The sequence below is a fragment of the Pezoporus flaviventris genome, unplaced genomic scaffold, assembly GCF_033815535.1.
Source record: "Pezoporus flaviventris isolate CSIRO_AGI_PZ_B2104156 unplaced genomic scaffold, CSIRO_AGI_Pfla_v1 ptg000037l, whole genome shotgun sequence".
Classification (NCBI taxonomy): domain Eukaryota; kingdom Metazoa; phylum Chordata; class Aves; order Psittaciformes; family Psittacidae; genus Pezoporus; species Pezoporus flaviventris.
This window is the reverse complement of record NW_026892585.1, coordinates 14,448,711-14,466,551: the sequence shown is the minus strand read 5'-3', so window position 1 is coordinate 14,466,551 and position 17,841 is coordinate 14,448,711. Positions and strand designations below refer to the sequence as shown.

The 17,841-nt window shown below is 42.3% G+C and overlaps 2 protein-coding genes across 3 annotated transcripts in view; both read right to left on the bottom strand.

Annotated features, from left to right (window-relative positions):
* Positions 1-2,566, bottom strand: part of STK31 (serine/threonine kinase 31) — a 34,999-nt gene extending 32,433 nt beyond the window's left edge. Inside the window, 4 exon segments of the mRNA XM_061464790.1 lie at positions 516-614; positions 2,037-2,092; positions 2,186-2,224; positions 2,470-2,566. Coding sequence (XP_061320774.1) covers positions 516-614; positions 2,037-2,092; positions 2,186-2,224; positions 2,470-2,554 — 279 coding nt within the window. The 5' untranslated portion in view covers positions 2,555-2,566.
* A 3,004-nt stretch (positions 2,567-5,570) lies between these two features.
* Positions 5,571-16,117, bottom strand: FAM221A (family with sequence similarity 221 member A). 2 transcript variants are annotated; one of them, XM_061464788.1, is made up of 7 exons: positions 16,024-16,117; positions 13,045-13,218; positions 12,369-12,559; positions 9,710-9,916; positions 8,757-8,867; positions 8,008-8,096; positions 5,571-6,325 (listed from the first exon to the last, which is right to left on the bottom strand). In XM_061464788.1, exons 1-7 carry the CDS (start codon positions 16,077-16,079, stop codon positions 6,263-6,265), a joined length of 891 nt encoding a protein of 296 aa, XP_061320772.1. In that variant the 5' UTR covers positions 16,080-16,117; the 3' UTR covers positions 5,571-6,262. The 2 variants fall into 2 exon arrangements, with proteins under 2 accessions (XP_061320772.1, XP_061320773.1); XM_061464789.1 differs by lacking the exon at positions 8,757-8,867.
* Between the last annotated feature and the right edge of the window lie 1,724 nt (positions 16,118-17,841).

The window sequence follows — 17,841 nt, the reverse complement described above, 5'->3', positions numbered from 1 at the left end:
TAGTACTTCACACAGAAAATCAAAAGCTGAAATCATTCTCTGTATGCTTGTCATAGAACTGCTATTAAATGTCCTTCTCAATAGTACTTTGTCCAACACATTTAACATTACGGGTTACTGTAAGATCTTCCGCAGAGCCTGAGATGGATAAAGAATCACTTCTCTGCCAAAACACGACTGTCTTGTTGAAGATAACCCATACATTGGATAACAAAAGAGAATTCAGCATTCTGTATATTACCTTCTTGTATTATCCCCCCAGTGTTTAAAGAAAAAAAAAAAAACAAAACTATGGTCACATAATTTAACTGAAGTCTGAAGTGCAGAAAGATTTAAATTGCACTAATAAGCTTTTTCTTTCTTTAGGAAAGCCAGCAGTTCTTAAAAAAATCTTAAGAGAATATATCCCACACCGTAATCAAAGATCAAGAAAATACCTAAGAAAGTGGTGGCATAGAATTAAAGCTTTTAGATCCAGGTGAAAAACAAACTCCACATATACACAACCTACTTACCTTACCAAAATCAGGTTTGCCAAAAACTGCATTAGCCTTGGGACAAGCATCTGCCAGCTCACAACTTAATTTCAAGAGGTCATTACATCTACTGACATTCTAAGAAGTGTGAGAGAGAGTGTTATGAGTTATTAACTGTCACTTTCAATAGATGCTTGATGGGCTAGAATTAAAAACAGTTGCACTGCTGTTGAGACAAGTAATACCCCACCTTAAGCTTTCCATCTTCATGATTTAAAGTTGTGTTTGTAAGCCTGCTCTCATTTTCTTCCAAAAATTAATGGAACAGTTCAGGGCAGGTAACGTACCTCAGAGAAACAGTTTACATTGAGTGCTTTTAACAGTTTAATTACCAGGTTCTGCAAGCTGTATACAGATCTTACTTATCAATCTTTCCTCACAGATTTTAGTACCCTATTTGGTTTTCTTCTTCCTTCTCTCCTTAATACAAGGAGACAACAGCTCTGGCACACCCCTCGTACTCCTTACATGCATGATCTGGGTTGTGGTTTGCCTGCTCTTTCCTTACATGCATGACTTGGGTTTTGGTTTGCCCGAGAGCAAGCAGTCTCTTTCCACTTACAACTTAGTATCTGGAGCACCGTAAAACTGGGTCAATTCCAGTAACACAGCATTTACTAGACAACATTCCAAATGTAATTCAGAGCAGGAAAAAACCCACCAGTGCAACTGAACATTTTGTTAACACTAAAAGTACACTGCTAACTTTTGTACTTCACAAAATCAAACTAAGCCCTATGATCGAGTCTCAGAATGCCAGGGTAAGAACCTAAAGGAGAATTACCTATGGCTACAACATCTAAAAATCCCTTTATTAGAATACAGTATTCCATTAACAGAACCAGTAAGGCTTGCCCCCCCAAGTTTCTATTAGGGACATAACAAGCAACATTACTCCTCCAGCTGGCTCACAGGCACAGAGTGTTGAGTAACACACGGCCCCCAATTAGCCAGCAGCCCAAATGGGAAAGGCAAGCTTTGGTACTCACTATGGATTTCCCCCTCTCCCTTCTGCACCCCCACATTAATAAAAAACACTGGTTTGGGTTTCTTCCTTTCCCTCACTCCCCTCATCCAACACCCTCCCGCCCATCTACACCAAACTTTAAAGGACCTAGCACCTCTGAGCCACCTCCTCATCAGGCTCCACTGAAACTGTCCCGAATGCTCAGCTGGAACAGTGGGTTGTCTACCCCCAGCAGGGCTTCAGCTGCCTCCTACAGCATCCTAATGACAACAGCAGACAGTTCAACCTTACATTTGTATTTTTGTCCCTAACCAACATTCATGAAAAGTACTCAAATGGATGGGCAATTCTTTTTCACATTTCACAAAAGAAAACTTATTTCAGCTTAAAAGGGAACAGTAACACTAGAAATTCTGAAATCTAAATTTAAGTGTTTTCCAATATGAAATGGTACCACTTACTCTTACTTTCATAAAAACTTCCAGGGGGCAATTAAACACCTCAGTTAAAATCAAACAGTTCTTTGAATTCACCTGTGCCCAAAATGTTACAGCATCTTCAACGTGGGTGCCCACAGCATGTTCCACAACTGCAGGGAAGGGAAAGCAAAAAACACACGAACTCAATTATTCTCCAGTGCAAGATTATTCATGTGCTTGTTTTAAACACCACCTCGCAGTACCTTTGTCATGCTCCTTGTCTCCGTCCATAACAACGGATTCTGAAACAGGACAAGGTATTTGCAGTTAAAGAGAGAGGCAGAGGCGCTCCCCCCGAGGGCCGCGGAGGAACACGCACACACACGGTCGCACCTCAGCACACCATGGGTTAACGGCTTAGCAGGCTCCTACCACCCCACCCCACGCTGACCCTCGCCCGTCGCCGTACCGAAGCCCGTTTCTTTGGCCGAAAACGCGTTTTAACGCGCCGCCACCGCGGCTCCCTCCCCACGCGGCCCGGCGCTACCTGAGGCGGCACGACAGGCTCCCGCCGACGGCCCCCGCCACGGCTGCACGTGCTCCCACCAGGGCCCGCCGCCGGCCCTGCGCATGCGGCCGCCGCGCGCCCCGGCCCGCGCTTGGCTGGCGTGCGGCGGGAAGTGTCGGCGCTGCCGACCGCGCCCGCGCATGCCTGCGGGGTGGAGGAGCCCCTGCTCCCGCCCTCCTGCCCGGCGGAGAAGCCGGCCCTCGACGGGAGCGAGCCTGCCCGCTGAGCGGCGGGTGCGCTTTGGGTCTTGTAGGCACCGGGCTTTTCCGCCATTCCGTAACCGTGGGTCCGCATGCATCCCTCACCACACGGGGTGAGCTGTTCCGAAGCCCGAAGGAAGCTCCGGTGTCCTCGACACCCTCTGCTCTCTGGCTTCCATGTACCCTTTGAACGTGCTCAGCCGGTTCCCTTTGCTTGACGTGGCTGTGCTCGGATTTTGGTGTGAATGAAAACTGCTGAAGCACCGTTGAGTTTCAGGTGCTGGTGTTACACAGGTGATGTGTTATGGTTGAGTCCCTCAGGAGGTACCTGAAGTAGTGCATGGGCTTCGTGCCCAGCTGGGGCCCACCAGCGAATGTAAAATAAGTGCTAAAACCGGTGTAAAGCAAATAATGATCAACTCCACCTGAAGACAAATGCCAAGGGCTCCAAAGCAAGAGTAGGCTTATGGACAAAATTAGTATCTTTTATTATGGAAAAAAACAGGTACCTCCGTGCAAGGTCTTTCAGACTGGTAAACCCGTGGTGGTGGTTTCAATTATATTCATGCTAAGAAAAAACACTATTGCTACCTGCAAAGTCATGTATTTTCTGAGGCTGCATGGCTACAGCAAGAGACCCCGGGGTCACGCAGACACAAGACCTGCAAACCATTTAATATGTGCAGCGTGCTGTAAAAACACAACTTGACAAAGTAATTCTGCACAGATGCCACTGCTGGATGTGAATTCACACATCACATTCCCCTTCCAAACCTGAGACAGGCAGACATGTTCTGGATTGAGTATCAGAAAAGCACAGAATGGGAAGGAGCCACTTGCCCTCCACTTGGGATCACTAACCAGTCTGTGCTATCATAAATAGCCAAGGTACATCAAAGCCATTTCATAGGACAAGCAATGAAAAGATTCTGTTCCATGCTCTAGGAGTGTAATAGCAATGGCAAAACATCAATTTGTAGGCCAGCTGTTTCAAACATGAGAAGTGCTTAGCATTGCCTGAGACCTCTGCAATTAGGCTTTAACAGCTCGGAGTACTCCCGTTGTATGACAATAAACCATTTCCCCTGTGCCAGATTCCTTGGATTAGGGTCAGAAATGGTTAATGTGCCTAGCTGAATGACAGATACACACCCACCAATAAATCATACAGATAAACTGGTAACTCATCTGTCCCGTGATACCATGTTCAAAGTTCATGACTGCCTCAGGAAAACAAACCCAATGTTAATAGCAAGCATAACAGCATGTGGTCTCTGCTTTTACCTTTACAGAAATATTCATCTTTAGACATAGAGAGATTTCTGAATAGAATTGAAGGTTGCAATTTTGATCCTACAAAATTGTGATTTTTTTTTTTTTAGGCTAAAAAATAACAGTAAGTCCAGATAAGTGCAAGTTTCACTTAAGACATGACATTAGTGTCCAGTCTTCGCAGCCAGCAACACTATGAGATAAATTGTACCTGTTTTTTTGTGTACATATAAAAATTCTGGGAAAAAGTCCTACATGAATATGAAGAAGTCCTACATGAATATGAAGAAGTCAAAAGTGTGTCTTTTAGTAAGGAAAGTGAGTTTCTTTTACTTGGACATGAACATGGGTGACAAGTGGTCAGAACTCCTAAGCAATAGTTAATACAGTTGATAGTTTTATGATTCCACCTGTTTTCCAACTGAAAAGAAATATAATGAAATAAATGTAGTAACTTTCTCATATCATTTAAGTGGAAACATTAGTTAAGTTTAAGCACAGAATTCCCTAGTGGGTACAGCCACTGGTATAAATACTTAAGTGGAATAAACTTCTGCTATAAAGCTTGTACTAATCTCTTCGATGACTGAAATAGTTTTTCTATGTATTTATTTACCATTTATTTACTAATTGTTTACCAATTGTTTTTACATTTGTTGTTTCTTGTAATTCTACTGTGAAATCCCCATTTACTTACCAGATCAAGTAGAGGATCTGTAGAAATTATTGCTTATTGGGACCAGAAGAGGGAGCTCAAATTAACGTTTTTATTTATTCAGATAAAGCAGCATGGAAGAGTGTAGAATGTAAAGGTGAAGGTACTTCTAAAACATTAATTAGTCACTCTGATATATTATGCATTTAAATTGAAGTAACGGATTAACCTCTCTGATCGACATCTGGAGTAATGGCAGCATAGGTCCGAGTTACGGTAAATGGCGTTTTTTCATCTGTCATTTTGGGCAACTGAGCCTTCCATTCCCTCTTCACTCGAACTCCAGCCATCTCCATCAGTCACTGTACGGCCTGCATGCACTCCTAAGAACTCTCATTCCCTGCCACAGGTGGTGTCTGAACAAAAGGCAAGCTCCCCTGCATGACATGCCTCCAATCTCACCTCTTTTCCACTGCCCATCAAGCACGTACAGGCATTAGGCACAAAGAAGGATTCTCTCTGATGGGTATTCCCACCTCTGGCTGTAATGTCTCAGTACGCACATACCACCTGTAAAGTCTTCAGTCCAACACACATCTTCAAGTATTTTTAATGACAAACTGACTTACAGCTCTCTTTTCAGAGGAGACTAGCAAAGTGATTTCGGGCTCTGCTTTTGCCTCCTAAACTGTAGCCTCTGCCAGTTATTCTGTACCAAGTTCTTGCTGTACTGCTTCAGATTTAAACCACCACACAAAGTTACCAAATACTATATTTTCCTGTGCACTACCTTTAATACAACATATGCTGCCACAGCTGAGAATATAGCCAAAAAAAAAAACAACAAACAAGCTCATCTCCCTTCTTGGTATCTTTTATCTGTTGGATAAGTGTATGTACCAAACACCATATAATTATTTGTTTACAGGCAATAAATAGTATATCCATTTCCATTTAATGTTTTCAGAAGTTTAGTGTAATAGAATCATTGTTATGGACAGCATGCTACAGAAATCTGGGATAAGGTATACAAGCAGCATCTCTTCAAGTAGCTACTAAGCACATGTGGAAATGGGTTTACAAGCATACAGAACTTCACGTGTAAAAAATATTTATACATTGGCAAGAACAGAGCCTAGAGAAGCCAGAGAAAGAAGGCTATGTTTGAATTTTATGTGAAGGCAATGAAACCAATAGGAAAAAAAGTATTTAAATAAAATTAAAATGTCAATATTAACAGAACAAATTCCACCAAATAAAAATTCACGAATGAGACGAGTTCTAAGGACTCTACAAATAAAGCGTGTCATAGAAGTTTAAGAATAAGACATATTTTCTTTGCCCTACTACAACATTGTACTTAAATACGCAGTTATTCTATCAGATCTTCAGTAACAGTTCTGTAAATCTATAAATATGATCTTCCATTCTCAAAGGAGTATCTATGTAATAATTCTGGAGATTAAAAGTGTATTGATTAAAGTACCAATGTTACTTCAACAATTAAATTAAAAATTCATTTCAGCAATAGAACAAACCAGCAGAATAAAGAAATTAAGAAATACAAGGATGCAGGTAGGCACAGTAAAAAATACTCTTCAATGCAATGATTAATACTGTGGTGTATAATAAATAGTTCTTAAACTTATGGCTTCTTTGATGGCACTGCGCTTTTCTCTTTCTGTTTAGCAGCCTTCTCCTTTTTCAGCTGTAACAAAGAAACCAACATTGGTTCAAGTACTAATTTGCAAATCAGCTAGCAATGCAATATTAAATCTCTACATCCAGTCACAACTTTAGGAGTGATAATATGCAGTGGGGAGAGCTACAGATCCTTGTTAGCCCAATCTAGCATTGCTTACTTTTGTACTGTAGGACAAAGCAGCACTGCCAATAGTTATGCAGCTCCCCCACTATTCAAAACAGGACTGCCTTTATCTCTGATAATGGCAATCTAGGCGTTTATGTATCCCTCAAGGCCAATGTGCCTCACAAATGCTCACGGGTTTATCTTTATGTCAATGAAAGGTAAAGGAGCTTTAACACAGGTGTGCAACAGACATATTTAGACTAATCAGCATGTACAAAATCGCAAGGGAAGTCCTCACTGACCCACAAGGTCATGTCTTCCTCTCATAAGGTTTTCCCTATACAGTAGGCTCTTAAACCATGGTCTGATTTACATATGCATTTAAATCTGCCATTTTGTAATAAGACTATTAATACAAAAAATTATTTCTGTTGGTTTTAGAAGCAACAGTTCCCAAGTATTGTTAAATTAGTGAATGACATTCTATTTAGAATAATTATGTAAAATGCATGCATGGACTTTTTCATCTCATGTAATGTAACATAACTTGTTACTATCAAAAATGCAAGAAAATACAAAATAGTACTTTTAAAATGCTTTTTTTTCCCCCCTCATATAATAGTGTCAAAAGGAAGAAAGCCCCAGTCCTGATTTGAATGTCTACAGATGAGCTCACTGCTAAGCAATTCTGTTGTTGGTCAACACAGGAACTTATTTTAAAACATTTTTCCGTATTTGGAGGCTTGAGCTTGTTTCTGAAATTCCTACTACCTTTTGCAAAGAAAGTAAAATCTTGGGGGTCAAAGAAACATAGCAATTTGAATTTGCTAATAACTTGTTTTCTCCTATAAACTGATAATGCATTTTTAACATCCTACCATATTTTGTGATGATTTCCAAAATAAAGTATTTAAAATTTCACAGAGCTAGATAAGCTTTTTCATTAACAAATGCTGTGTTGCAAGTAGCAAGTTAACAGCAGTTAAGGTTTTAGAAGTTAATTATGCAATACTGCCTTACAAAAAAATTCATAAACAGTCAAGACACGCTTTCAGCTGAGATGGGGGAGCTAAGGAGACGATGCAGGGAAAGAGCAGGTATTCAAGCATCTAAGTAACCTACAGAGCATTTAAAGATAGTCAGTGGGGTGGAGGAGGCACCTCTAAGGGGTGATTCTGATCATCTATGAAAGACACTCCAGATTTAGCCCAACTACACAGATATTCTTAAGGAAAAGAACATCATAAAGCTTAATAAATGAGGCAGCAAACACGCATTCCTAAATGTCATAAGGGACTTTCTGTGAGTCTGCTTTGCTGTTTCTTTTTGTCACATAGTAATGGAGAGCTACCTGAATAAACACCTGGCCAGTTAAGGTAAATGCCATCCCAGACATGACTGAAGTCTGAATTTCTGCAGTCACTCATAACTGTATTTAAAACTTTAAGTGGATAGTGTTTTCTCAGGAAGAGAACAAATGATAGAATGCATTTATATGCCACTTAAATCATGCATTGATCTTTTTTAGATATCCTCTTGTGCAAACACGTTTGAATTAAGCAATAAATGTAGTAACTTGCCCGTTCTTGATAACGTTTCTCAAAGTAAGCCATGTCATCTTGTTCTGAATACTTTCCAGGAGAAACTTGCCTTATGCCACTAGAACCACCTGAAAAACAAAACCAAAACCCCACCTTTTTTTATTATACTTGCTATTCCATTAGTCATGTTTTACATTTGGCAAAACAGATTTAAGATGAGAACTCACCTCTACAGGCAAGTAAAAAACCCCTGCAACTGGGACCACAGAGTAACCTCTTTAATCTAGGCTAGCAGCTGTTATAAATAGTCTTGGAGAAGTTCAGCAGTTTTATTGCTAAATTCTTAAACTAAATAAAGGACATAAAATAAGCATAACCAATCCATAATTCCATGCAGAAAAGACTTTCTGGCAGAAGGCAATTTCAGAGGATTGTGCTGAATATGCACGATCCATTCAGATCTGATGAACTTCCAGCAGGAATGAAAAATTTAAGAAAACTGATCCAATGAATAAATGACACCATTAACAGGGAAGATACCAAATTCCAGGAAAAAAACCATCATTAAAGGTTAAAAAAGTCATCATGGGCAAAAATAACAAGCAGTAACAAAAGTTATTCTAAGCAGTTCAGCTCCATGAATGTTCTACAACTTTTCACATAACAAGGCTTCAATACTCAGTTTCAACTCGGATTTTACCCCTAAGCATCCTTCAACTCTTAAATAAAACCAATTAATTCTATATTAAATACTTTTTGTAAACAGTATTATCCTAATAATACAGCACCTGCTATCTGTGGGATTGTTTGAGCAGAACTAGAAGGTCCCTGAAATGCTTTCAGAAATGGATGATCTGAGCTGGTAACAGGGGATTCTAAAAGTTCAGCAGAAGGAGCCCCTGTTAGAAAATAAGTTGAATGAAAACAATGAAATTCACGAGAACATGACAGGCCAAAACAAGGCTACAGATTCAGATCTACAACACTCAGTGCACACACCATAAACTTCAGTTATCAAAAGCATAACAGAGGATGGCTTCAAAAGAAATGAAAACCCCTGTTTCTTTAATTATTATTACTGCTACACTACTTTAGTTTCTAAACTTCAGGCAAATCCAGGAAAAGACCAGAATTTAAAAAAGAAATAATCAGTACATGGCAATAATAAGTAAAACAGCACTTTAGGACAAAGTGTGAGAATTACTAAATGACACAAAATCACACAGCAGCACACATATTGAGGCCAACTAACATGCCTGTCAAAAAGTTCTACAAATGACCTCTTCTATGTGAACAGCTATTAACCTTTGAGGTTGAGGGGGTGGGGGGGAAATGCTGTAGCTGTATAACCAAGGGCATAAACTGCATAACTGTATAACCAAGGGCATAACTGTATGACTGATACCTGGGCAGTATCAGGGTAAAGGACTAACGTAAGTATAACATGGAAGTATTAACAGAAAAACAGAAGTGGCAGAGATCTTTCTAAAAGATATGTCTCATTTCAACCAGAAACTATTGGGCTGGACACCAGACTTGTTGATAAAAGATTTTTTTAATCAGTTCACTACAGAAAGTTGGACAATAAGGCCACAGTGATCTCTTCACACTTAAGGACTGTTAGGGAAGAAGAAAAATCTCTCTTAAGTCCTACTCCTATTGATGCAGTTTGCTTTTGAACTTTAAAAAACTATGTCGAATTACTGCTTTTCAAACAACTTAGTTGGTCAGTTGCACTTACCTATACCACTGTCGTCAAGTCTCATGTAGCCTTCTGCTAGTGAACTAAAACCAGTCAGTCCTCCCATGGCAGCATAAGGAACATCCTGGCCCACAGGCTTTCCCTGGGCTAAGCGTTCTTCTTTAGTTTCCACGACTGTTTCATGAGCATATGTTGGCTGACCACATGCACAGGTAAAGCAACTATGAAAGCCCGAACACTTGGAACCTGATTAACAAAAATACAACTGTAATGAGATAATAATGCAATTTATACCTCACTGCAGACAAAACGGTTTTTCCCTAAACTGATCTTGTCAAAAACAAGAGTTCTTTCACTGTAAAAGCGTCCAGCCATATGAAAATGCTGTATAAAACAGGATAAAGGATGAATATGGGGATTAGATCATAGGGGTTGTATAGTCTCAGGGTCTCGTTCAGTCAAGTTTTGAGTACCTCTGAGGATGAAGATTCCACCTCTCAGAGCAGCTTGAACGGACACTGTTTTTCCCTTGAAGCAGACATTTATTTCCTAATATCTAATTGGATTTCCCATGCTGTGACTTATGTCCATTGCCATCAGTAACACCCTTCTCTGTCCCTCCCCTGGCAAAAGATGAAAAGAACAAAATTTCTGTCCCTGGGTGAAGCAGCCAACCTGCCAGCATTCTGGCAGTGTTATTTCCAAAGGTGTACGGCGCATGTCAATGTTGCATGGCCAGAAAACTTCAAATCACAATTTATGATACAAACCACAATTTAAATGCCTTTTGCAATTAGCAAAATCATCTCGGTAGTAAACAGAGGCTGTGGCAGTAGCAAAATGGTTTCTAAGGAAGAGTACCATTAGACTGACTTTCAGGGTTTTTTTAAGCCACAGGATGTAACTGAAATAGCTGTACAAGTCACATGCGACATTCAGAAACACAGAGTGAAGTGAGATATCTACCCTAGCTACAGCTAAGACTGTCATAAAAGCCCTGTTGAAGCAATGACGTGAACAAGAAATTGATGAACTGATTTTTGCATGTTTCATTATACAAATTACCCTGCTTCAAACTCCCAGTTACAGTTCACTTTCCAGAGCACCAACTAAGATTTTTTAAGTCTTGTGTAGTATGTTCAAGGATCACATTTTGGAATGTTGAAAAGCTTTCTCACATAATTTTGGGCACTCCTAGTAAGAGAGCTCTTACTCTATGTTTGGATACAGAATAAAATATATAAAGGGCAACAGCAGTATTTCTTTTCAATTATAATTTTCATTTCATGTTAGATTTATACAACACTGAGCTAGACTAATACCAGTATATTAAATCAACACGAGTCCAAAATGGAAGTTTTGACACTTCTCTGTTTAATCTGTGAAGCTCTCAGAAGTGCCCAGTATTTTTGAGAAACACTAGAAAAAGTGCATAATGTCAATCACAGAAATCACAGAATTATTGAGGTTGGAAGCAACAACCAAGGGTCATCTAGTCCATCCCTCCTGCTCAAGCAGGGTCACCTACAGCACGCTGCTCAGGATTGTGTCCAGATGGCTCTTGACTATCTCCAGCGAAGGAGAGTCCAGAGCTTCTCTGGGCAACCTATTCCAATGCTTAGTCACCCTCACAGGAAAGAAGTTCTTCCTCATGTAGTGATTTAATTATTATTAGAAACACTGTGTTTACGGATTCAGTCTGAATCATCCAACTGCACATTTAAGACTTTCACATTACTTAGAGCAAATTCCTGAAAGGCTGTCATATAAATATTTAATGTTTTAATTCTGTGGGATGTGATTCTCATCCAGCAGAAGCTGTTTACAATCTTTCCTGTACAAATTAGACACACTTCATGAAATAAATTTACTACTAGTAAGGAAGGCTAAGCTGGACGGGGCTTTGAGCAACCTGGTCTAGTGGAAGGTGTCCTTGACCATGGCAGGGGGTGAAAGCGGATGAGCTTTAGGGTCTCTTCCAACCCAACCCATTCTAAGATTCTATGAGATACAGAAAAAAAAAAATCCATTTACATAATTTGAGGTTTCACACTAAAACGTCTTTATGCATTATTTTCTATAGTTAATAATTACTGCTGTTTCATTATAACAGCTTGAACACCTGAAGCAAAAAGTTTCCTCTTAATGCCTTCTCAAACCTTTTTCTTGAAACTCCATTCCAATTTACATTTCTAGACCCACATTACGCTCAGAAACTGCTTTGTTAGAGTGCTAACAATAGTACTATTTGAGAACAGAGCACTGCTTCCTATTGGGTTGAGAAAAGACATAAAAATACATTAATGTTATATTCAACCAGGCAACAGAGGAATGGGGATCAACACTTCCCTCTCTCAAACTACCAAGTTCAAGTAAAAAAAACCGTCATGTGTGTGCAGCAGTGGAAGTGACAAACTGCAAATGGGGTGCTTTCATACTGCCTAATTTTAGGTGGCTGTCTCCATCTGTACCTAACTAAATCATTCAGACACTTACACTCCTTCACAGGACTTAGGAGAGCTAAGGATGTTGTTCTAAACCCTCCTGTGCAAAAGGCGATGTCTTCCTTCCCATCTCACATCCTTCCATCCCTGACAAGTGCAGTGCATACTTAATACTCTGAGCAGAATACAGATCCCTAATGCTGTTCCTGTTAAGTTTCCTCACAAAGAACACTGTGAGCCCATCAGTAACTTACAAGAGTTACATGAATGTCCAGGTGCAGCACTGTGCTGGTCAGCAAAGTGTTTGCATCTGCAACGGATGGGCTGTGTGCCATTTACAGGGACGTAGTGGTAGGACTGGCATGGACAGCGGCTCACTTTACAAGGCACACAAATAGGACGGTCTTCGGGAATCACTTCATAGTCCGTTTTGTGTTGTTTATACCTGAAACCGTTAAAAATAACAAATTTTATAACTGTGTTAGTATTTAGCAGAAAGCTGACGGCTTATAATTTATCTTGTAAGTTCTGTTTTGAAATATCTTGATTTTTATTAATTACTGTTAATTGTTACTTTTCAATTAAAGGTATAATATCAGGTGCTTTTACATCCATTCATTACATAAATAGCACAGATCTTTATGTTTCATTTTGATAGATCAGAATTCTGATATAGATCAAAATCAATCTGATCTATAAAAACTCATGGCTTAAAGCTGAATTTATTGAAGACTAAAACAATCATTTTGGTCTCAAAAAAAGTAGCGAGATTTATATTTAAGAACAGTTCTTATGATTTAAAAACTAATTTTCTCGACTCTTAGACCTTAAATTAGCTTCCCTATACTGCATTGCAGTGCACCTGGACATATTTTACATTTTCCTGATTTTTAAAACTACAACAGTGCAAAAAGCAGAAGAGATACCTACCTGTGAGTACAAAAGCATAGTGTCTCTGGCCCCACAAGCTTACAGTCCATGCCAGTTGGGGATCTCCAGCTCACGTACAGCCTGTTCCGTAACCGAATTGGCCCAACTTTTCTTTTGTACTCCTCATATTCCTCAGGGGTAAAGAGCTTTCCTCCATCATCATCACCTACAATTCTTTAAGAATGCATTAAAACACATAACAAAATGAAGACAAAGTAGGTTCGTGAAGTTACTTTTTCAATAATACATAAAAAGACATCTGCTGCAAATGCAAAAAACCTCATATTCCATAATACCATTCTAGTGATATACATTTAACAGAACTATAGCTGATCTTCAGAGAAATTTTGTGAATAATGCTTTTTTAATAAATTTGCTTTGACAGACTGAAAATCAGCACTGTAAGGAAAAAAAAATAAAGCAAACTATGAAGCTGCTTTTCACATGGCTCAAAAAGCAATGGGCATCAAGGGTTGTGTAAGCAGCCAGCTCTGCCGCAGGCATTTTGAATGACTTCTTGCAAATCATTTCACCCACACATACCTAAACCTACTGCAGATTTTTATCAGGTTGTCTAATCTTAGTCTAGTCCTTAGTCTAGCCTGAGTAAGATTATTCAACTGCAAGTAGGTAGCCACACTGCCGTGAAAGTAACAAACTACTTTAAAGTGGGCTGCTTGCTGATTTGCAAGAACATGCTATTTCTGCACATGAAGTTGGTAACAGATGTATCCTACACCTCACACAGGCCTATTTGTTTAAACTATCAGTACACTCAAATTCCAGGTCACTGAATAGCTGGAATTCTAGAGCCGCACCCAAATACTTGATTTATGGAGACAACTGAAGACAATGTCCATTTGGAGACTAGTAACGAGTGGTGTCCCTCAGGGATCAGTGTTGGGACCGGTCTTGTTCAACATCTTTGTCGCTGACATGGACAGTGGGATTGAGTGCGCCCTCAGCAAGTTTGCTGATGACACCCCTGGAGGGAAGGAATGCCATCCAGAGGGACCTTGACATGCTTGTGAGGTGGGCTGATGCCAACCTTATGAAGTTTAACCATGCCAAGTGCAAGGTCCTGCACCTGGGGGTTGAAGCTATCCCAGGCACAGCTACAGGTTGGGCAGAGAAGAGATTCAGAGCAGCTCTGCGGAGAAGGACTTGGGGGTGTTGGTTGATGAGGAAATGAACATGAGCTGGTTTCAGTGTGCACTCGCAGCCCAGAAAGCCAACCGTATCCTGGGCTGCATCAAAAGGAGCGTGAGCAGCAGGTCAAAGGAGGTGAAACTGCCCCTCTACTCTGCTCTTGTGAGACCTCACTTGGAGTATTGTGTGCAGTGCTGGTGTCCTCAACATAAAAAGGACCTGGAACTGTTGGAACAAGTCCAGAGGAGGGCCACGAGGATGATCAGGGGACTGGAGCACCTCCTGTATGAAGACAGGCTGAGAAAGTTGGGGCTGTTCAGCCTGGAGAAGAGAAGGCTGCATGGAGACCTCACAGCAGCCTTCCAGTATCTGAAGGGGGCTATAAGGATGCTGGGGAGGGACACTTCATTAGGGACTGTAGTGATAGGACAAGGGGTAACGGGTTAAAACTGAAACAGGGGAAGTTTAGATTGGATGTAAGGAAGAAGTTCTTTACTGTAAGGGTGGTGAGGCACTGGAGTGGGCTGCCCAAGGAAGTTGTGAATGCTCCATCCCTGGCAGTGTTCAAGGCCAGGTTGGACAAAGCCTTGGGTGGCATGGTTTAGTGTGAGGTGTCCCTGCCCATGGCAGGGGGGTTGGAACTTGATGATCTTAAGGTCCTTTCCAGCCCTAACTATTCTATGATTCTATGAGAATTGTCAAATTGAAGACAAATATAAAATACAATTTAGAATTAATTGCAGCACTTAACTGTACTGAAGTTTAGTTTTTTAATGCATGTAAATATTTCAGTTATTATTTGTTGGGTGCACTAAAACATGCGGAGTGATTCTTTGTTAAGTATCTCTGTGGGTTTGTACATTACCAGTACTGTGGAGCACCAGAATGATGTGCCAACACATCACTGTCATTTGCTTGTCAATCCAGCTGACATCCACTGACTCAGTGTGTAACTACTTATGCAAGCAATACCACTCCAGTGTTTTACTCAAGATTTTTGTAAGCTAAGTTAAGATCACATTTCACTAGAATCATAGAATGGTTTGGGTTGGAAGAGACCTTAAAGCTCATCCCATTCCAACCCCCTGCCATGGACAGGGACACCTTCCACTGGAGCAGGTTGCTTCAAGCCCCATCCAACCTGGCCTTGAACACTGCCAGGGATGGGGTAGCCACAGCTTCTCTGAGCACCCTTGTGCCAGCGCCTCACCACCCTCATGGTGAAGAACTGCTCTTATATCCAACCTAAACCTCCCCGTTTAAGTTTGAACCCATTGCCCCTTGTCATTCCACTTTGCTCAACTCAAGAGGAACGACAAGATGAGCAGACGCACACAGGAGTGCAAGGGCGCATGTTTATACACTGCAGAACTCAATCCAGGTGCACGGAGTCCCCGTTTCCTGAAGGAGAGGTACAGCTGGCACACCTCAGAGCACACTGTCGAGCCCGCAGGTACGTAGGCCTGGACGGGGCACACGATGCGTTCCTGCGCTCGCAGCCAGCCGCATTCACAGCACGTCTTCACACCAGCGAGATGTAGGGTGCTAGTGTCTGAGGCCCCTCCAGCGCGGCTGCTGCAGCCCAGGGAGGGATACTCCCTCCCCGCGGAGAGCGGCTCCCGTCACCTGCACGGCGCCAGGCACGGCACTCCCGATTTCCCCAGTACATGGCGAAACACGGAGGGAGGGACGGACGCAAGGAGCCCGCCAGGAACGCCTCAGGAGAAACGCGGCACGCGGGCGGGCTGCGGCCATCGCCTGCCCCCACGGCCGGGATGGAGCCACCCCGCCGCGCCCCCCATGTCCCCTCCGGCCCGGCCCTTCCCTCACCGCCGGTACTCCGCGTACTCGTCCAGGGCCGCCGCGTCCACCCGCAGCCGCTCCATGGGGCCGCCCGCGCGGTGGCTGCGGCCCGCGGCAGGTGAGTGCGCGGCCCGCGTCAGCACGGCAGGCCGGCGGCTGAGGGGCGGCCGTGTCGCCGGAGGCTGGTGCCGGCGTATAGCGGCACAACCGCCCCGGCGGGGATGGCGCTCACCCTCCGCGGCCCTCTGGACTGCAGCGCCGGGGCGCGGGCACCGGTTTGTTCGTAGCTCAGCACAAAAGGAGGAGGACTTTGGGCAGCCTCGTAGACTGGCAACCTGCAATTCCCGGTTCCGGCCCGTATGCCGCAAGCAATGCCGCCTTGTTAAAATCACTCCGATGCGTTTGAAGGCTGCAGTAAATAGACCACAGGCTGATGTTTCTGGTGCTGCGCTGTGCAAATGACTGCTTCCTCTTGATACAAACATGTTGGTCACATAGTGACTGAACGTGTGAGCTAAAGTAGTATGTTGTTCTTAACTGAGCTTTAGGAAATTGACATTTAAACTGCGCTTTGCATGTTGGCATAAGCCGCAAGCTTTATGAGCTCCAAGAGGGTAGGCAGGCTTTTCACATACAGTAAAATGACAGGTGCCTGTCAAAAAGGCACAGCAGTCAAGGAAGCCTCCAGATTGTTTTGCACCGGGCAAGCCACCAGCAATGGAGCAGAAGGTGCAAAGAGCACAAGGACCCAGGCAATGTTTTGCCAAAACATCCCCTAGAGAGAGATGAAACAACAAGGAGACCCTCAGGTTCCCAGCAGTATCAAAATAAGGGCATATGGCCTGGGCATTTGTCCTGTGGCTATGCCGCATGTATGAAATGTCAGCAGGGCGATGCAGGATGTACATTCCATCACACTGAGTTCTGAGCACAAACAGGTCCCCGTACGGGCAGAAAAGATGTGGGAGCAAGTCATCGCTGCAGTCAATATGTCTGCAAGTAAGCAAGCTGAGGAAAATAAAACCACACAAGAAAGTCACGATTGTTTCTCCAAGGGAAAGAAAACTGCTCCTGTGGCTTCACATTCCCCCAAAGCTTCAAAAAAGAAACAGATGGGGAAAGGGGGCTTCGAAAGCAGGAGCAGCAGCTCTGCAGACAGGGAAGTCAAACATACTGAGGAACACACTGCTGCACAGGAGCTATACAAAACTGAAGAGCTTCCAGACACCTTATCTGCATGCACATCACACTGGTGCCAGAGATCCCAGTACTGCCAATAAGGTGCAGGGGGAGAGCTCTGGCACGCCTGGTTCACAGACAATGAGCAGAGCTCCTATGTCATGCGTTGATGTACCTCATCTGTGCGAGATTTCTGTTAAAAACAGTGCTCTGAAACAGTTCTGGTTTGGAGAGCAGAGCCAGGTTTCTGAGTAAAGCAGCTTTTGGTGAGAGCTACAAATGTTGTATTGTACTTTAGTATCAAAAAGCCTGTGAACAGCCAGTGAGAAAGTAGTAACAGTAGGAAAATGAAAGTGACTTTTTGACAGGCACCTGTCCTAGGAACCACCTCCCATCTTAAAAATAGAGGCTTTATTCCTAGACTTGATCACAGCAAGTTGTTTTCTGCAATAAAGAGACTGCATTCAGCTTATTAGCACCCCAGCATCTGCTTGGATCTGAATTTGTGCTCATAGGCTTACTTGGGAACAGATATGAAAGGTAATACTTTATAATTAAGAAATAGAGTTCTTAGCTAATATATTTCAAGCTCCTGCTGGTTTACTGTCATAGCATGGGTATTAGAACACGTGTTGGACTCGGGAAACCCTTTTCTGTCTCTCATCC